The 22,849-nt window shown below is 46.7% G+C and overlaps 1 protein-coding gene across 1 annotated transcript in view; it reads right to left on the bottom strand.

Annotated features, from left to right (window-relative positions):
- GLP1R (glucagon like peptide 1 receptor) overlaps nucleotides 1–22,849 on the bottom strand; it is a gene marked incomplete at its 5' end in the record, with an annotated part of 395,725 nt that overhangs the window by 255,602 nt on the left and 117,274 nt on the right. Inside the window, one exon of the mRNA XM_075338923.1 lies at nucleotides 9,865–9,961. Within this exon, the coding sequence (XP_075195038.1) occupies nucleotides 9,865–9,961 (97 nt within the window). The remainder of the gene's footprint in view (nucleotides 1–9,864; nucleotides 9,962–22,849) is intronic.

Here is a 22,849-nt window from a genome sequence, read left to right as displayed (position 1 = left end):
TCAGTGCTCGATCACCTGGCTGCAATCGTGTTAGCTGGAGCGGCTCAGTGCCCGATCACCTGGCTGCAATCGTGTTAGCTGGAGCGGCTCAGTGCTTGATCACCTGGCTGCAGTCGTGTTAGCTGGAGCGGCTCAGTGCTCGATCACCTGGCTGCAGTCATGTTAGCTGGAGCGGCTCAGTGCTCGATCACCTGGCTGCAGTCGTGTTAGCTGGAGTGGCTCAGTGCCCGATCACCTGGCTGCAGTCATGTTAGCTGGAGCGGATCAGTGCTCGATCACCTGGCTGCAGTCGTGTTAGCTGGAGCGGCTCAGTGCTTGATCACCTGGCTGCAGTCGTGTTAGCTGGAGCGGCTCAGTGCTCGATCACCTGGCTGCAGTCATGTTAGCTGGAGCGGCTCAGTGCTCGATCACCTGGATGCAGTCGTGTTAGCTGGAGCTGCTCAGTGCCCGATCACCTGGATGCAGTCGTGTTAGCTGGAGCGGCTCAGTGCCCGATCACCTGGCTGCAGTCGTGTTAGCTGGAGCAGCTCAGTGCCCGATCACCTAGCGGCAGTCATGTTGGTTGGAGCGGATCAGTGCCCGATCACCTGGCGGCAGTCATGTTAGCTGGAGCGGATCAGTGCTCGATCACCTGGCTGCAGTCGTGTTAGCTGGAGCGGCTCAGTGCTTGATCACCTGGCTGCAGTCGTGTTAGCTGGAGCGGCTCAGTGCTCGATCACCTGGCTGCAGTCATGTTAGCTGGAGCGGCTCAGTGCTTGATCACCTGGCTGCAGTCGTGTTAGCTGGAGCTGCTCAGTGCCCGATCACCTGGCTGCAGTCGTGTTAGCTGGAGCGGCTCAGTGCTCGATCACCTGGCTGCAGTCGTGTTAGCTGGAGCGGCTCAGTGCCCGATCACCTGGCTGCAGTCATGTTAGCTGGAGCGGCTCAGTGCTCGATCACCTGGCTGCAGTCGTGTTAGCTGGAGCGGCTCAGTGCCCGATCACCTGGCGGCAGTCGTGTTAGCTGGAGCGGCTCAGTGCCCGATCACCTGGCTGCAGTCGTGTTAGCTGGAGCAGCTCAGTGCCCGATCACCTGGCGGCAGTCATGTTGGTTGGAGCGGATCAGTGCCCGATCACCTGGCGGCAGTCATGTTGGTTGGAGCGGATCAGTGCCCGATCACCTGGCGGCAGTCGTGTTAGCTGGAGTGGCTCAGTGCCCGATCACCTGGCGGCAGTCGTGTTAGCTGGAGTGGCTCAGTGCCCGATCACCTGGCTGCAGTCGTGTTAGCTGGAGCGGCTCAGTGCTCGATCACCTGGCTGCAGTCGTGTTAGCTGGAGCGGCTCAGTGCTCGATCACCTGGCTGCAGTCGTGTTAGCTGGAGCGGCTCAGTGCCCGATCACCTGGCGGCAGTCGTGTTGGTTGGAGCGGATCAGTGCCCGATCACCTGGCGGCAGTCGTGTTGGTTGGAGCGGATCAGTGCCCGATCACCTGGCGGCAGTCGTGTTAGCTGGAGCGGCTCAGTGCCCGATCACCTGGCGGCAGTCGTGCCGACCCTGGTACTGTCCACAGTTTGGGCAGCATGAATCAGCAGAAATACTATGAACTCGGCTGAAGGATATTTCGGGGTGTTTTATTCCTGTAATATTTATGCATGTATCTGTTATACATAATGTGGAGCCATTTTCTCCTGTATTTTCAGGAGGCGCAGAAGCACTTTTATTTGCAGAAGAATTTTACACAAGGAGACCAGGTGGTCTTTTTTTAAAAAAAATAAATAAATAAATAAAACCTCTGATGTCCTGTAGCTCTAGGATGAGCTACGTTTAGCCAAGGGGGAATGTGACGCCCCTGGACTATGAGGTCATCACAGGGTATTGTACAATCTGCCCTCCCGTGCAATATCCACATCCTTCTTGGTTATGGGTCCCCAACAACATGGTGTTGCCTACAACAGCTAATAAAATCATAGGTACACTCTGCACCGCACCCACCAGACACACCAGTGGACGGCCTGAGTGGAATAGGGTCGTCCACTTTGGGGGTTGGTTAAGGCGAGGTCAGGAGTGTCAGGAGTTGTAGGAGAAGTGAAGTGAAGTGTTGGAAGTGAAGGAGGGAGGCGGTCAGGAGTCGGGCTCCTTGGAAGCATCTAGGTGGCAGACGGTGGTCTGGACCAGGTAGGAACTGGACCCCGGTCGCAGGGGATTGTGACAAGGGGCACAGAACTGTCGAGGAGGACTGACGGCGGCCTTGTGCCATCACCGGGCTGGGACCAGGGCACGACGGGGTATGTGGACCCTAGGTCAGGGAGTAGCTTCAGGCAACCTGACAATTTACCCGACAAGAATGGAGCCTTCAAGATCCGCTCTCCACCCGCTCCAAAATCAAGGTACTAGCGCAACGAGGGGATAGAACTTTCCACTAAAACGGTCCAGGAAATTCCAAGCGTGAACCCTGAGAGCAAGCTCCCACAGTTAGCCACACTGGGGAGCGGGACCCGGCAGGTTTGATACTACCAGGACCAACAGAGAAGTAAACTTAGTGCCAGGAGGAAGGTCACGGATCACCAGGCAGCACCACTGAGGACGGGACCTGAGATCCCCTCATCTGCTGCAGTGTCCAGAACTTTGGTTTATCCAGTTGTCGGTGTCAGCTTTATGGACTGAGTGACTACAAAAGTTACCCCCTTCACTCCCCACAGGCACTCCACAACACCATCACCGAGTCCCGGGGCATTCCCCCTACCCGTGGAGGGTTTTAACACCTAGCTGCCCCACTCCATCGCCCCGGGTACCCCCAACTGCAGCGGTGGTACTCCACATTACCACACACCACGGGTGGCGTCACGAACTCTAAACACAATCCCCTGTAAATACCCCATTCATTTGAGTGGCCACAAGACCCCCCGGGTCCGGAGACCCCTCGAGCCACTGCGGATCTGGATCCGAGCAGCCCGGCTGCTGACACGGGGGCGGCACACAGTCACTGTGTACATACATTACATTACTGATCCTCAGTTACCTCCTGTATTATACTCCAGAGCTGCACTCACTATTCTGCTGGTGCAGTCACTGTGTACATACATTACATTACTGATCCTGAGTTACCTCCTGTATTATACTCCAGAGCTGCACTCACTATTCTGCTGGTGCAGTCACTGTGTACATACATTACATTACTGATCCTGAGTTACCTCCTGTATTATACTCCAGAGCTGCACTCACTATTCTGCTGGTGCAGTCACTGTGTACATACATTACATTACTGATCCTGAGTTACCTCCTGTATTATACTCCAGAGCTGCACTCACTATTCTCTTGGTGCAGTCATGAATTACATGAATTAGTTAATTTCTGCTCCATAGAAATCTAGAACCAGCTCCTGGAACAATCAGTAGCTGCAGGACTAGAGAGGGATTTCAGCTCTGCAGTGTATTCTTCTCGGCTTCAGATACAGATCTTAACCATTTTCTTCAATGTTTGTGAATTCTGTGTAATCACCGGTTGTTGCCGCTCAGGGGAGCGCAGCAATAATCTCATTTCTTTTATTCTCTATTCGCACTCGCGTCTTAGTAAAATCTCGGGGACAAGTGACAAAGTAGAAAATATATTTTGATGTTTCTTAAATGTTTTCCTTTTTCTAACAGCTTTGTTATAATTTCTTATGAGCGGTGGCATCAACAGCAAAGGAGGCAGAAGACGGCCGAAACATTCCCAGAATGCTGCAGAACTGACAGATTGTGTCAGTAAAAATAATTAACCATTCTCTAGTCTTTGATCTCAGTTTGGGAATGAGCAAAAATATCAAATCTACACAGGCAAACCTGAGAATACTTCTATATAAATGTATAAAAATGGAGTTCAAAAGCTCCCCCTTATCATGTATCTCTGTATACAGGGAGCTCCCCCTAGTGGTGGCTGCAGACAGGATCTTATCATATATCTCTGTATACAGGGAGCTCCCCCTAGTGGTGGCTGCAGACAGGATCTTATCATGTATCTCTATATACAGGGAGCTCCCCCTAGTGGTGGCTGCAGACAGGATCTTATCATGTATCTCTGTATACAGGGAGCTCCCCCTAGTGGTGGCTGCAGACAGGATCTTATCATGTATCTCTGTATACAGGGAGCTCCCCCTAGTGGTGGCTGCAGACAGGATCTTATCATGTATCTCTGTATACAGGGAGCTCCCCCTAGTGGTGACTGCAGACAGGATCTTATCATGTATCTCTATATACAGGGAGCTCCCCCTAGTGGTGGCTGCAGACAGGATCTTATCATATATCTCTGTATACAGGGAGCTCCCCCTAGTGGTGGCTGCAGACAGAATCTTATCATGTACCTCTGTATACAGGGAGCTCCCCCTAGTGGTGACTGCAGACAGGATCTTATCATGTATCTCCGTATACAGGCAGCTTCCCCTAGTGGTGGCTGCAGACAGTATCTTATCATGTATCTCTGTATACAGGGAGCTCCCCCCAGTGGTGGCTGCAGACAGGATCTTATCATGTATCTCTGTATACAGGGAGCTCCCTCTAGTGGTAGCTGCAGACAGGATCTTATCATGTATCTCTGTATACAGGGAGCTCCCCCTAGTGGTGGCTGCAGACAGAATCTTATCATGTATCTCTGTATACAGGGAGCTCCCCCTAGTGGTGACTGCAGACAGGATCTTATCATGTATCTCCGTATACAGGGAGCTCCCTCTAGTGGTAGCTGCAGACAGGATCTTATCATGTATCTCCGTATACAGGGAGCTCCCCCTAGTGGTGACTGCAGACAGTATCTTATCATGTATCTCTGTATACAGGGAGCTCCCCCTAGTGGTGGCTGCAGACAGGATCTTATCATGTATCTCTGTATACAGGGAGCTCCCTCTAGTGGTAGCTGCAGACAGGATCTTATCATGTATCTCTGTATACAGGGAGCTCCCCCTAGTGGTGGCTGCAGACAGAATCTTATCATGTATCTCTGTATACAGGGAGCTCCCCCTAGTGGTGACTGCAGACAGGATCTTATCATGTATCTCCGTATACAGGGAGCTCCCTCTAGTGGTAGCTGCAGACAGGATCTTATCATGTATCTCTGTATACAGGGAGCTCCCTCTAGTGGTGGCTGCAGACAGAATCTTATCATGTATCTCTGTATACAGGGAGCTCCCCCTAGTGGTGGCTGCAGACAGGATCTTATCATGTATCTCTGTATACAGGGAGCTCCCCCTAGTGGTGGCTGCAGACAGGATCTTATCATGTATCTCTGTATACAGGGAGCTCCCCCTAGTGGTGGCTGCAGACAGGATCTTATCATGTATCTCTGTATACAGAGAGCTCCCCCTAGTGGTGGCTGCAGACAGGATCTTATCATGTATCTCTGTATACAGAGAGCTCCCCCTAGTGATGGCTGCAGACAGGACCTTATCATGTATCTCTGTATACAGGGAGCTCCCCCTAGTGGTGGCTGCAGACAGGACCTTATCATGTATCTCTGTATACAGGGAGCTCCCTCTAGTGGTGGCTGCAGACCGGATCTTTTCATGTATCTCTGTATACAGGGAGCTCCCCCTAGTGGTGGCTGCAGACAGGATCTTATCATGTATCTCTGTATACAGGGAGATCCCCCTAGTGGTGGCTACAGACAGGATCTTATCATGTATCTCTGTATACAGGGAGCTCCCCCTAGTGGTGGCTGCAGACAGGATGTTATCATGTATCTCTGTATACAGGGAGCTCCTCCTAGTGGTGGCTACAGACAGGATCTTATCATGTATCTCTGTATACAGGGAGCTCCCCCTAGTGGTGGCTGCAGACCGGATCTTTTCATGTATCTCTGTATACAGGGAGCTCCCCCTAGTGGTGGCTGCAGACAGGATGTTATCATGTATCTCTGTATACAGGGAGCTCCCCCTAGTGGTGACTGCAGACAGGGTCTAATCATGTATCTCTGTATACAGGGAGCTCCCCCTAGTGGTGACTGCAGACAAGGTCTAATCATGTATCTCTGTATACAGGAGCTCCCCCTAATGGCGACTGCAGACAGGATCTTATCATGTATCTCTGTATACAGGGAGCTCCCCCAAGTGGTGGCTGCAGACAGGATCTTATCATGTATCTCTGTATACAGGGAGCTCCCCCTAGTGGTGGCTGCAGACAGAATCTTATCATGTATCTCTGTATACAGGGAGCTCCCCCTAGTGGTGGCTGCAGACAGGATCTTATCATGTATCTCTGTATACAGGAAGATCCCCCTAGTGGTGGCTGCAGACAGGATCTTATCATGTATCTCTGTATACAGGGAGCTCCCCCTAGTGGTGGCTGCAGACAGGATCTTATGTATCTCTGTATACAGGGAGCCTCCCTAGTGGTGGAGCTTTTTGACAAATCACAGCTGTCCTTAACCCTTTATATTCTGCCGATTGCCATAGACCCAGGGCAATCGAGATGAGCCAAGTAAAGTGCCGGAATTGTCGCATCTAATGGATGCAACAATTCTCGGCAGCTGCAGGCTGCTATTTTTAGCCTGGGAGGGCCCCACTAACCATGGCCCTCCTGAGCCTGAGAATGCCACCCCCGAGTTGTTGGTTTTATCTTGGCTGGGTATCAAAATTAGGGGTTGAACTCTTTCAATTATTTCTTTAAATAATTAAAAATTAAAAATAAATGGATGGGGTCCCTCTTATTTTGATACACAGCCAAATATTAAACACATACTTTGGAATTAAAACCAAATTGACTATTCTGAAATACTGCACATAAGTACCGTAATGTCCATCCACATCAAAAACTGGAAGATTCTTCCTGTGAGATCCACTGAGAATCGTTCATGATACCCGGGTCTAGTCACCGTGATAGCCGCATACTCCGGAGAAGATGATAAATGGGAAAATCTATATATCTGCGGCTTATTGAGTAATCAAGATGATACCTGACAATGTCATAAATCCAACAAAGAGACAATAACACGTACAGCGCCTATTACAGGAGATCAATCGCTAAGGACAACGGCGATACAGCGGCGCTCTCTATACTGGAGGGGAGGAAACTACAATTACACTTCAATGTGTCAGTCCATAAATTACCCACAATGTGACCCTGCAGACCGGAGACACACAAAGTGACACAAGTCTGTGTACAGAGGGGAGAGGCCGACATAATAGCTGCAACCTGTGCAGCCAAACTGGAGGCCAGGAGATAAGGAGGCCACGTGCAGCCCCAAAAGAAGTTATATTCTTGTATATAGGGGGCTGTATTATAGTAGATATATTCTTGTACATAGGGGCAGTATTATAGTAGTTATATTCTTGTACATACGGGCAGTATTATAGTAGTTATATTCTTGTATATAGGGAGCAGTATTATAGTAGTTATATTCTTGTACATAGGGGGCTGTATTATAGTAGTTATATTCTTGTACATAGGAGCAGTATTATAGTAGTTATATTCTTGTATATAGAGGCAGTATTATAGTGGTTATATTCTTGTATATAGGGGGCTGTATTATAGTAGTTATATTCTTGTACATAGGAGCAGTATTATAGTAGTTATATTCTTGTATATAGAGGCAGTATTATAGTAGTTATATTCTTGTATATAGGGGGCAGTATTATAGTGGTTATATTCTTGTATATAGGAGGCAGTATTATAGTAGTTATATTCCTGTACATAGGGGCAGTATTATAGTAGTTATATTCTTGTACATACGGGCAGTATTATAGTAGTTAAATTCTTGTACATAGGGGCAGTATTATAGTAGTTATATTCTTGTATATAGGAGCAGTATTATAGTAGTTATATTCTTGTGCATAGGGGGCAGTATTATAGTAGTTATATTCTTGTACATAGGAGCAGTATTATAGTAGTTATATTCCTGTACATAGGGGGCAGTATTATAGTGGTTATATTCTTGTACATAGGAGCAGTATTATAGTAGTTATATTCCTGTACATAGGGGGCAGTATTATAGTGGTTATATTCTTGTATATAGGAGGCAGTATTATAGTAGTTATATTCTTGTACATAGGAGCAGTATTATAGTAGTTATATTCCTGTACATAGGGGGCAGTATTATAGTGGTTATATTCTTGTATATAGGAGGCAGTATTATAGTAGTTATATTCTTGTGCATAGGGGGCAGTATTATAGTAGTTATATTCTTGTACATAGGAGCAGTATTATAGTAGTTATATTCCTGCACATAGGAGGCAGTATTATAGTAGTTATATTCTTGTACATAGGGGGCAGTATTATAGTGGTTATATTCTTGTATATAGGGGGCAGTATTATAGGAGTTATATTATTGTATATAGGGGCAGTATTATAGTAGTTATATTCCTGTACATAGGGGCAGTATTATAGTGGTTATATTCTTGTATATAGGGGGCAGTATTATAGGAGTTATATTATTGTATATAGGGGCAGTATTATAGTAGTTATATTCTTGTACATAGGGGAAGTATTATAGTGGTTATATTCTTGTATATAGGAGGCAGTATTATAGTAGTTATATTCTTGTGCATAGGGGGCAGTATTATAGTAGTTATATTCTTGTACATAGGAGCAGTATTATAGTAGTTATATTCCTGTACATAGGAGGCAGTATTATAGTAGTTATATTCTTGTACATAGGGGGCAGTATTATAGTGGTTATATTCTTGTATATAGGGGGCAGTATTATAGGAGTTATATTATTGTATATAGGGGCAGTATTATAGTAGTTATATTCCTGTACATAGGGGCAGTATTATAGTAGTTATATTCTTGTATATAGGGGCAGTATTATAGTAGTTATATTCTTGTATATATGGGCAGTATTATAGTAGTTATATTCTTGTACATAGGGGGCAGTATTATAGTAGTTATATTCTTGTACATAGGGGCAGTATTATAGTAGTTATATTCTTGTATATAGGAGCAGTATTATAGTAGTTATATTCTTGTGCATAGGGGGCAGTATTATAGTAGTTATATTCTTGTACATAGGAGCAGTATTATAGTAGTTATATTCCTGTACATAGGGGGCAGTATTATAGTGGTTATATTCTTGTATATAGGAGGCAGTATTATAGTAGTTATATTCTTGTGCATAGGGGGCAGTATTATAGTAGTTATATTCTTGTACATAGGAGCAGTATTATAGTAGTTATATTCCTGTACATAGGAGGCAGTATTATAGTAGTTATATTCTTGTACATAGGGGGCAGTATTATAGTGGTTATATTCTTGTATATAGGGGGCAGTATTATAGGATTTATATTATTGTATATAGGGGCAGTATTATAGTAGTTATATTCTTGTACATAGGAGCAGTATTATAGTAGTTATATTCTTGTACATAGGGGCAGTATTATAGTAGTTATATTCTTGTATATAGGGGGCAGTATTATAGCAGTTATATTCTTGTACATAGGGGCAGTATTATTGTAGTTATATTCTTGTACATAGGGGCAGTATTATAGTATTTATATTCTTGTACATAGGGGCAGTATTATAGTAGTTATATTCTTGTATATAGGAGGCAGTATTATAGTAGTTATATTCTTGTACATAGGGGGCAGTATTATTGTAGTTATATTCTTGTATATAGGGGCAGTATTATAGTAGTTATATTCTTGTATATAGGGGCAGTATTATAGTAGTTATATTCTTGTATATAGGGGCAGTATTATAGTAGTTATATTCTTGTACATAGGGGCAGTATTATTGTAGTTATATTCTTGTATATAGGGGCAGTATTATAGTAGTTATATTCTAGTCTATGTAGGTGATATATTTCGGGGTTATGGTGGACGTGCTGCTTTTATTGCTTGCTTCTCTGTATTGTATCTCAGTCCTGGACATACTTATGTATTTCTCGTGTTTCTCGCACATTTTCTGGCAGCAGATATTGCACTTACCGCTCAGGGTGGGGGGATTGTGGCTGAGGGTCTTGAGACACTGCTCCCTGTATTCTCTCCACTTCTGTATTGTGTCTGATAGGGAAACAGCCGTGTTCTGGAAGAGAGAAATCAGGATCAGATAAGTTCAGGGAATAAGTCTGAACTGGAAAAGTTAAAAAGTGGAAAAATATCACAAGAGGAAGGTACATTTCACTGTATCGTATCATTGTCACAGGTACAGTCATGGCCAAAAGTATTGGCACCCTTTGTTCCAATTAATGAAGAGTTTCTCCTGGAATATTATTGCAATTACACGTTTTGTTATACACAGATTAATTTCCTTTGTGTATTAGAACAACAACAACAAAAAAATAACACATAATTTCCCAGAAGACCACAAAAATGGGATGGTCAAAATTGTTGTCACCTTTCCAAAATTGTGGGTAATCAACTTTGTTTCTAGCATGTGATGCTCGATCACATTCATCTGTGGCAAGTAATAGCTGTGGGCAATAAGAAAATCACAGCTGAAACCAGATAAAAAGGGGAGAAGTTGCCTCAATCTTTGCATTGTGTGTCTGTGTGTGTCGCACTAAGCATGGAGAACAGAAAGAGGAGAAGAGAACGGTCTGAGGACTGAAAAACCAAAACTGTTGAAAAATATTAACAATCTCAAGGTTACATGTCCATCTCTAGAAATCTTGATGTTCCTTTGTCAACGGTGCAACATAATCAAGAAATTTACAACCCATGGCACTGTAACTAATCTCCCTGGACATGGACAGCAGAAACAAATTGTGAAAGGTTGTAACGCAGGATAGTTCAGATGGTGGAAAAGCCCTAATCAAGATCCAAAGAAATTCAAGCTGTCCTGCAGCTCAGGGGCATCAGTGTCAGCGTAAACTATCTGTTCACATCTGAATGACATGAAACGCTATGGAGGAGACCCAGGAGGACCCCACTGCTTTCATAGACAGGAAAAAGCCAAAATGTACGTGAGTAACCATAATCCTCCTGGGAAAGCGTCTTGTGGACAGATGAGACCAAGAAAGAGCTTTATGGTAAAGCGCATCATTCTAGTGTTTACCGAAAACAGAATAAGGCTACAAAGTAAAGATCACAGCACCTACAGTCAGACATGGTGGGGGTCAGAGATGTTTGGTGTTGTTTTGCTGCCACTGGCATTGGGTGTGGTGACTGTGTGCAAGACATCGTGAAATCTAAAGATTACCAAAGGATTTTGGGTGGCAATGCAGTGCCCAGGGTCAGAAAGTTAGGGGTGTGTCCTAGGTCAGGGGTCTCCAGCAGCACAATGACCCCAAACACTTCAAGAAGCCCCAGAAATGGATGGAAACAAAGCGCTGGAGAGATCTGAAGAGGCCGCAATGAGTTCGGATCTAAACCCCATCGACCCCTGTTGAGAGATCTGAAAATTGGGAGAAGAGGAGAGAAAGAGAAGAGGAAGAGAAGAGGAAGAGAAGAGGAAGAGAAGAGGAAGAGAAGAGGAAGAGAAGAGGAAGAGAAGAGGAAGAGAAGAGGAAGAGAAGAAGAGGAAGAGAAAACAAGAGGAGAGAAAGAGAAGAGGAAGAGAAGAGGAAGAGAAGAGGAAGAGAAGAGGAAGAGAAGAGGAAGAGAAGAGGAAGAGAAGAGGAAGAGAAGAAGAGGAAGAGAAAACAAGAGGAGAGAGAAGAGAAGAGGAAGAGAAGAGGAAGAGAAGAGGAAGAGAAGAGGAAGAGAAAACAAGAGGAGAGAGAAGAAGCTTTCAGATATGAGAGACCTGCAGCCGTTAATAAAGAAGAGTCCGAGATTCCAGGTGCGAGGAGGAAGAAGCTGTGGCCGGGGAGAGGAGGCGACTGATGGAAGGATTTATTCCAGAGGGTAAAGAGTGCAGCCAAATATTAAGAAGAGGGGACAATGATTGTGTCCGGCTCATTTATGGGGTCTTGTGTGAAATTATATGTGTTTTGTGTGTTGTTCTAATACACACAAGGATATACACCTGTGTATAACAAAACATGGGGAACTGTAATAATTTTCTGCGAGAAAAACTTAATTTTCTGGAATAAATTCCAGGGCGCCAATACTTTTGGCCATGACCTTATGCCCTAATCTATGTCTGCTTACCAATGACAGGTTTTGGATCTTTGTTAGCGGAGTTATGAGGCACATGACGGCTGCTCCGTCCCCTACACATCAGACTGGAGACCCGTCCCGCGGGCACTCGGGGGGGACATGCGCCCCTTTTACCACTTCAATTGATACGGTATGAACCCGCAGGGAGCATTTATGATTTCAGTGATTTCTGTGATTTAGGACGGGGTCGGTGCGAGTGAATAAACCGTGTGATCGGCGAGGGAATCTGTGCGGCACGGATGTGACCGGTCACTCTGTAACATCCGAGCTAATGGGCAATTTTGTATCCAGATTTAAGCAGCCGCTAATGAAGCATTAATCCTGCGCACCGTAATGAGCGGGCGTTCTGCGCACCATAACGAGCGGGCGTTCTGCGCACCGTAACGAGCGGGCGTTCTGCGCACCATAACGAGCGGGCGTTCTGCGCACCATAACGAGCGGGCGTTCTGCGCACCATAACGAGCGAGCGTTCTGCACACCATAACGGGCGGGCGTTCTGCGCACCATAACGGGCGGGCGTTCTGCGCACCGTAATGAGCGGGCGTTCTGCGCACCGTAATGAGCGGGCGTTCTGCGCACCGTAATGAGCGGGCGTTCTGCGCACCGTAATGAGCGGGCGTTCTGCGCACCGTAATGAGCGGGCGTTCTGCGCACCGTAATGAGCGGGCGTTCTGCGCACCGTAATGAGCGGGCGTTCTGCGCACCTTCCCTGGTGTTTCCTGAGATGTTTATTACTAGAACAGGAGAAGAAAGTAAAATATTCCACATAATTGGTGAATTGCGGCTCTCAGCAGCGAGATCAGACAACTCGCAAAAACATCCAATGAGGCGCAGTCCCCTGCCTCAATCCGCTATGTTCCGGTATATGAGGCGCACTCCACTGCCTTATTCCGCCACCTTCCAGAACATGAGGTGCACTTTGCTGCCTCAATCAATCACAATCCAGTACGAGGCGCACTCCGCTGCCTTAAAACGCTATGCTCCAGTACATGAGGCGCACTCCGCTGCCTTAAAACGCTATGCTCCAGTACATGAGGCGCACTCCGCTGCCTCAATCCGCCAGGATCCGGTTCATGAGGGGAACTCCGCACTCTGCTGCCTTAATCCGCTATGTTCCGGTACATGAGGCGCACTCTGCTGCCTTAATCCGCTATGTTCTGGTACATGAAGCGCACTCTGCTGCCTTAATCCGCTATGTTCTGGTACATGAGGCGCACTCCGCTGCCTTAATCCGCTATGTTCTGGTACATGAGTCGCACTCTGCTGCCTTAATCCGCTATGTTCCGGTACATCATGCGCACTCCGCTGCCTTAATCCGCTATGTTCTGGTACATGAGGCGCACTCTGCTGCCTTAATCCGCTATGTTCCGGTACATGAGGCGCACTCTGCTGCCTTAATCCGCTATGTTCCGGTACATGAGGCGCACTCTGCTGCCTTAATCCGCTATGTTCCGGTACATGAGGCGCACTCTGCTGCCTTAATCCGCTATGTTCCGGTACATGAGGCGCACTCTGCTGCCTTAATCCGCTATGTTCTGGTACATGAGGCGCACTCTGCTGCCTTAATCCGCTATGTTCTGGTACATGAGGCGCACTCCGCTGCCTTAATCCGCTATGTTCCGGTACATGAGGCGCACTCTGCTGCCTTAATCCGCTATGTTCTGGTACATGAGGCGCACTCCGCTGCCTTAATCCGCTATGTTGCGGTACATGAGGCGCACTCCGCTGCCTTAATCCGCTATGTTCCGGTACATGAGGCGCACTCTGCTGCCTTAATCCGCTATGTTGCGGTACATAGGGCGCACTCCGCTGCCTTAATCCGCTATGTTGCGGTACATGAGGCGCACTCCGCTGCCTTAATCCGCTATGTTGCGGTACATGAGGCGCACTCCGCTGCCTTAATCCGCTATGTTGCGGTACATGAGGCGCACTCTGCTGCCTTAATCCGCTATGTTGCGGTACATGAGGCGCACTCTGCTGCCTTAATCCGCTATGTTGCGGTACATAGGGCGCACTCCGCTGCCTTAATCCGCTATGTTGCGGTACATGAGGCGCACTCCACTGCCTTAATCCGCTATGTTGCGGTACATGAGGCGCACTCCGCTGCCGCTCGTCTCTTATGCCGTCACATTTCATGAAAAACGTTTCTTTTCCTCTACGACTGTTCAATACAATAAAATCAGCTGCAAAAGGAATATTCTCACAGTAACAGATTCTTTTTATTTGCTTTTTTTCAGAGGGGGAGAGGTTTTTTTCACATTTTTTTCTGCCTAAAAAAAAACAAAAGTAAAAGAAATCTAATATTTCTATAGTAAGACAATAACACTATATTACTGTATCCTGGCTGGAGGATCACAAACATGTCACCACTGGTTAACACTGCGGTAGAAAAGTGTGAGAAATAGGATGGAAGATGAATATAATACCGCCGCACAGTGTCACATAATAGTGCCGTACAATATGAACATATAGCGTTATCAACATGGCAAAGCCATAATGTAGCATCATAAAACCGCTATATAGTATCAAGATAAATACTAGTGTCATACAATATAACCATAATACCACCAAACAGGGTGAATATAGTAGTGCCATACATCATCAGCATAATATTGCCATACAGATTAGTACAATACCATCGCACAGTATTAGAGAGTAGCACAGTACAGAAAACATAAGTCATACAGAATCAACAGAACATCAATATTCAGGATCAACATAGTAGTGCCATATAGCTTCAGCATGATACCACTATACAGTGACAAAATAGAGCCATACAGAATACTGTGCATTATAAACATAATAAATCTGTACAGCATCAACATAGTAGTGCCATACAGTATTAATGTAATACCACTACCGTGCTGACAAAATAATGTCATACTGTATTAACACGATATCACTATAAAGTATTAACATAGCAGTGCCATACAGTTTCCACATAATACCACTATGCAGGATCAGCATGGTACTGCCATATAGTGTATATATATAATACCTGTTATGACTGTCACTAGGTGGCGCTAGACACTACTTGCATGCAGTAAATGGAGAGGTAGTCAGACAGGCCGAGGTCATAAAACCGGAGGACAGACAGAGACGAGGTCAAAATACAAGCCAAAGGTCAGGGTTCCAGGAGCGTACGTACCAAAATACAGGGAGCAGGCGGGGATGTGGTCAGGAGGAAGTCCGAGGTCAGAATCCGGGAGGTAATAACAGAAACAAGGGGAGGACAATCAAAGAAGGGTAAACAACAGTGCAGAGTTGAAAGGTCAAGATGTGAACACTGAGCAGCACGGGAGCCAACAGCACAACTGTAACCAGAAAGTACGACTGGCTGTGTCCTGAGCTAACACACTCCCTAATGAAGCAGAGCAATCACCGGGAACGAGAGGCACCTGGGAGAGAAACTCCCAGGACCAGAGTGATACAACCAGCAGAGCATTCATCCTGCAAAACGCTCTGCACCATAAGGAACGTATACCAGCTCTGCAGGAGAGCATAGCAGGACGATACAGAATGTTCTGCACATCAGAATCGTGCCATCACCGCTATAAAGCATCAATATAATAGTGAACAAATTGTTATAGATATCACTATATACTAGAGAACAAAAATGCCACAATTCAATGTAAACCTTCTGGTGCATATAGTATCAGTATAACATCACTGAGCCATACAGTATTATAAAGTATCAACACATTGAGTGCTGCGTAGGACCATTATAATACCACTATACAGTAACAATATAATGCTGCTTTAGGGTGTACACATCATAGTGCCCCTCAGTAGTGATATTATAGATGACAGTACGGTAAGTTTAGTCTCCATGGACTATGCAACTAGATCTGCTCAGATTGAGCCATAGACACAAGTGCCATCATTTGCTCCATTAACCCCTCGCTCCACGGCTGTTCCCTGAGGACGGAGTGGGGGGCTCCTCCTGAGACCCTCTATAAGCTGTGGTTACTCTCCTTTCACAGACGTCCTGACCTTGGTTTTGCTGAATCTGTCCCATTCCTCCATTTATCCAGTCGTTACATTGTATCAACTACTGGAGAAATCCAAGCACAATCTAGTAATGTGGTAACAACGGCTGACGCTCTCGGGGGTAGGTGTATAGCGGCTTTATATTTCTGTCCAGTATAAATAAATGTCCTGACGATAAAAAGGAAACAAAGTCCAAACAATGATTGAGCTGGGGAACCGCAATGGGATCTGTCAAGATGATGATGAATAATGGGACGTGTGTTGGAGCCCGTTACTGTACCCAGAGACAAATATCACAGACAGGACTATCACCCCCACTATTATCACAGGCAGCACTATCACCCCCACTATCACCCCCACTATTATCACAGGCAGCACTATCACTCCCACTATCACCCCCACTATTATCACAGGCAGCACTATCACTCCCACTATTATCACAGGCAGCACTATCACTCCCACTATCACCCCCACTATTATCACAGGCAGCACTATCACTCCCACTATTATCACAGGCAGCACTATCACTCCCACTATCACCCCCACTATTATCACAGGCAGCACTATCACTCCCACTATTATCACAGGCAGCACTATCACTCCCACTATTATCACAGGCAGCACTATCACTCCCACTATCATCACAGGCAGCACTATCACTCCCACTATCATCACAGGCAGCACTATCACTCCCACTATCATCACAGGCAGGACTATCACTCCCACTATTATCACAGGCAGCACTATCACTCCCACTATCATCACAGGCAGGACTATCACTCCCACTATCATCACAGACAGGACTATCACTCCCACTATCATCACAGACAGGACTATCACTCCCACTATTATCACAGGCAGCACTATCACTCCCACTATCATCACAGGCAGCACTATCACTCCCACTATCATCACAGGCAGCACTATCACTCCCACTATTATCACAGGCAGCACTATCACTCCCACTATCATCACAGACAGGACTATCACTCCCACTATCATCACAGACAGGACTATCACTCCCACTATTATCACAGGCAGGACTATCACTCCCACTATCATCACAGGCAGGACTATCACTCCCACTATCATCACAGGCAGCACTATCACTCCCACTATCATCACAAACAGGACTATCACTCCCACTATTATCACAGGCAGCACTATCACTCCCACTATTATCACAGGCAGCACTATCACTCCCACTATCATCACAGGCAGGACTATCACTCCCACTATCATCACAGGCAGCACTATCACTCCCACTATCATCACAGGCAGCACTATCACTCCCACTATCACTCCCACTATCATCACAAACAGGACTATCACTCCCACTATCACTCCCACTATTATCACAGGCAGCACTATCACTCCCACTATCACTCCAACTATCATCACAAACAGGACTATCACTCCCACTATCATCACAGACAGGACTATCACTCCCACTATCATCACAGACAGGACTATCACTCCCACTATCATCACAGACAGGACTATCACTCCCACTATCATCACAGACAGGACTATCACTCCCACTATCATCACAGACAGGACTATCACTCCCACTATCATCACAGACAGGACTATCACTCCCACTATTATCACAGGCAGCACTATCACTCCCACTATCACTCCCACTATCATCACAGGCAGCACTATCACTCCCACTATTATCACAGGCAGCACTATCACTCCCACTATCACTCCCACTATCATCACAGGCAGCACTATCACTCCCACTATCACTCCCACTATCATCACAGACAGGACTATCACTCCCACTATCATCACAGGCAGCACTATCACTCCCACTATCATCACAGACAGGACTATCACTCCCACTATTATCACAGACAGGACTATCACTCCCACTATCATCACAGACAGGACTATCACTCCCACTATTATCACAGGCAGCACTATCACTCCCACTATCACTCCCACTATCATCACAGGCAGCACTATCACTCCCACTATTATCACAGACAGGACTATCACTCCCACTATCATCACAGACAGGACTATCACTCCCACTATCACTCCCACTATCATCACAGGCAGCACTATCACTCCCACTATTATCACAGGCAGCACTATCACTCCCACTATCACTCCCACTATCATCACAGGCAGCACTATCACTCCCACTATCACTCCCACTATCATCACAGACAGGACTATCACTCCCACTATCATCACAGGCAGCACTATCACTCCCACTATCATCACAGGCAGCACTATCACTCCCACTATCACTCCCACTATCATCACAGACAGGACTATCACTCCCACTATCATCACAGACAGGACTATCACTCCCACTATCATCACAGACAGGACTATCACTCCCACTATCATCACAGACAGGACTATCACTCCCACTATCATCACAGACAGGACTATCACTCCCACTATCATCACAGACAGGACTAGCACTCCCACTATCATCACAGACAGGACTATCACTCCCACTATCATCACAGGCAGCACTATCACTCCCACTATCATCACAGGCAGGACTATCACTCCCACTATCATCACAGACAGGACTATCACTCCCACTATTATCACAGGCAGGACTATCACTCCCACTATCATCACAGGCAGGACTATCACTCCCACTATCATCACAGGCAGCACTATCACTCCCACTATCATCACAGGCAGGACTATCACTCCCACTATTATCACAGACAGGACTATCACTCCCACTATCATCACAGGCAGCACTATCACTCCCACTATCATCACAGACAGGACTATCACTCCCACTATCATCACAGGCAGGACTATCACTCCCACTATCATCACAGGCAGGACTATCACTCCCACTATCATCACAGACAGGACTATCACTCCCACTATCATCACAGACAGGACTATCACTCCCACTATCATCACAGGCAGCACTATCACTCCCACTATCATCACAGGCAGCACTATCACTCCCACTATCATCACAGGCAGGACTATCACTCCCACTATCATCACAGACAGGACTATCACTCCCACTATTATCACAGGCAGGACTATCACTCCCACTATCATCACAGGCAGGACTATCACTCCCACTATTATCACAGGCAGGACTATCACTCCCACTATCATCACAGACAGGACTATCACTCCCACTATCATCACAGGCAGCACTATCACTCCCACTATTATCACAGGCAGCACTATCACTCCCACTATCACTCCCACTATCATCACAGGCAGCACTATCACTCCCACTATCACTCCCACTATCATCACAGGCAGCACTATCACTCCCACTATCATCACAGGCAGGACTATCACTCCCACTATCATCACAGACAGGACTATCACTCCCACTATCATCACAGGCAGGACTATCACTCCCACTATCATCACAGGCAGGACTATCACTCCCACTATCATCACAGGCAGCACTATCACTCCCACTATTATCACAGGCAGCACTATCACTCCCACTATCACTCCCACTATCATCACAGGCAGGACTATCACTCCCACTATCATCACAGGCAGCACTATCACTCCCACTATCATCACAGGCAGCACTATCACTCCCACTATCATCACAGACAGGACTATCACTCCCACTATTATCACAGACAGGACTATCACTCCCACTATCATCACAGACAGGACTATCACTCCCACTATCACTCCCACTATCATCACAGGCAGCACTATCACTCCCACTATTATCACAGGCAGCACTATCACTCCCACTATCACTCCCACTATCACTCCCACTATCATCACAGGCAGCACTATCACTCCCACTATCACTCCCACTATCATCACAGGCAGCACTATCACTCCCACTATTATCACAGGCAGCACTATCACTCCCACTATCACTCCCACTATCATCACAGGCAGCACTATCACTCCCACTATCACTCCCACTATCATCACAGACAGGACTATCACTCCCACTATCATCACAGGCAGCACTATCACTCCCACTATCATCACAGGCAGCACTATCACTCCCACTATCATCACAGACAGGACTATCACTCCCACTATCATCACAGACAGGACTATCACTCCCACTATCACTCCCACTATCATCACAGACAGGACTATCACTCCCACTATCATCACAGACAGGACTATCACTCCCACTATCATCACAGACAGGACTATCACTCCCACTATCATCACAGACAGGACTATCACTCCCACTATCATCACAGACAGGACTATCACTCCCACTATCATCACAGACAGGACTAGCACTCCCACTATCATCACAGACAGGACTATCACTCCCACTATCATCACAGACAGGACTATCACTCCCACTATCATCACAGACAGGACTATCACTCCCACTATCATCACAGACAGGACTATCACTCCCACTATCATCACAGACAGGACTAGCACTCCCACTATCATCACAGACAGGACTATCACTCCCACTATCATCACAGACAGGACTATCACTCCCACTATCACTCCCACTATCATCACAGACAGGACTATCACTCCCACTATCATCACAGACAGGACTATCACTCCCACTATCATCACAGACAGGACTATCACTCCCACTATCATCACAGACAGGACTATCACTCCCACTATCATCACAGGCAGCACTATCACTCCCACTATCATCACAGGCAGGACTATCACTCCCACTATCATCACAGACAGGACTATCACTCCCACTATTATCACAGGCAGGACTATCACTCCCACTATCATCACAGGCAGGACTATCACTCCCACTATCATCACAGACAGGACTATCACTCCCACTATCATCACAGGCAGCACTATCACTCCCACTATCATCACAGGCAGCACTATCACTCCCACTATCATCACAGGCAGGACTATCACTCCCACAATCATCACAGACAGGACTATCACTCCCACTATTATCACAGGCAGGACTATCACTCCCACTATCATCACAGACAGGACTATCACTCCCACTATCATCACAGGCAGCACTATCACTCCCACTATCATCACAGACAGGACTATCACTCCCACTATCATCACAGACAGGACTATCACTCCCACTATCATCACAGACAGGACTATCACTCCCACTATCATCACAGACAGGACTATCACTCCCACTATCATCACAGGCAGGACTATCACTCCCACTATTATCACAGGCAGGACTATCACTCCCACTATCATCACAGGCAGCACTATCACTCCCACTATCATCACAGGCAGCACTATCACTCCCACTATCATCACAGGCAGGACTATCACTCCCACTATCATCACAGGCAGGACTATCACTCCCACTATCATCACAGACAGGACTATCACTCCCACTATCATCACAGGCAGCACTATCACTCCCACTATCATCACAGGCAGGACTATCACTCCCACTATCATCACAGGCAGCACTATCACTCCCACTATTATCACAGGCAGGACTATCACTCCCACTATCATCACAGACAGGACTATCACTCCCACTATCATCACAGGCAGCACTATCACTCCCACTATCATCACAGGCAGCACTATCACTCCCACTATCATCACAGGCAGCACTATCACTCCCACTATCATCACAGACAGGACTATCACTCCCACTATCATCACAGGCAGCACTATCACTCCCACTATCATCACAGGCAGCACTATCACTCCCACTATCATCACAGGCAGGACTATCACTCCCACTATTATCACAGGCAGGACTATCACTCCCACTATCATCACAGACAGGACTATCACTCCCACTATCATCACAGGCAGCACTATCACTCCCACTATCATCACAGACAGGACTATCACTCCCACTATCATCACAGACAGGACTATCACTCCCACTATCATCACAGACAGGACTATCACTCCCACTATCATCACAGACAGGACTATCACTCCCACTATCATCACAGGCAGGACTATCACTCCCACTATTATCACAGGCAGGACTATCACTCCCACTATCATCACAGGCAGCACTATCACTCCCACTATCATCACAGGCAGCACTATCACTCCCACTATCATCACAGGCAGGACTATCACTCCCACTATCATCACAGGCAGGACTATCACTCCCACTATCATCACAGACAGGACTATCACTCCCACTATCATCACAGGCAGGACTATCACTCCCACTATCATCACAGGCAGCACTATCACTCCCACTATTATCACAGGCAGGACTATCACTCCCACTATCATCACAGACAGGACTATCACTCCCACTATCATCACAGGCAGCACTATCACTCCCACTATCATCACAGGCAGCACTATCACTCCCACTATCATCACAGGCAGCACTATCACTCCCACTATCATCACAGACAGGACTATCACTCCCACTATCATCACAGGCAGCACTATCACTCCCACTATCATCACAGGCAGCACTATCACTCCCACTATCATCACAGGCAGGACTATCACTCCCACTATTATCACAGGCAGGACTATCACTCCCACTATCATCACAGACAGGACTATCACTCCCACTATCATCACAGACAGGACTATCACTCCCACTATCATCACAGGCAGGACTATCACTCCCACTATCATCACAGACAGGACTATCACTCCCACTATCATCACAGGCAGCACTATCACTCCCACTATTATCACAGGCAGCACTATCACTCCCACTATCATCACAGGCAGCACTATCACTCCCACTATCATCACAGGCAGCACTATCACTCCCACTATCATCACAGGCAGGACTATCACTCCCACTATTATCACAGGCAGGACTATCACTCCCACTATCATCACAGACAGGACTATCACTCCCACTATTATCACAGGCAGCACTATCACTCCCACTATCATCACAGGCAGCACTATCACTCCCACTATCATCACAGGCAGCACTATCACTCCCACTATCATCACA

Source organism: Anomaloglossus baeobatrachus, chromosome 3 (assembly GCF_048569485.1).
Source record: "Anomaloglossus baeobatrachus isolate aAnoBae1 chromosome 3, aAnoBae1.hap1, whole genome shotgun sequence".
Lineage (NCBI taxonomy): Eukaryota > Metazoa > Chordata > Amphibia > Anura > Aromobatidae > Anomaloglossus > Anomaloglossus baeobatrachus.
This window is presented reverse-complemented; position numbering and strand designations above follow the sequence as displayed.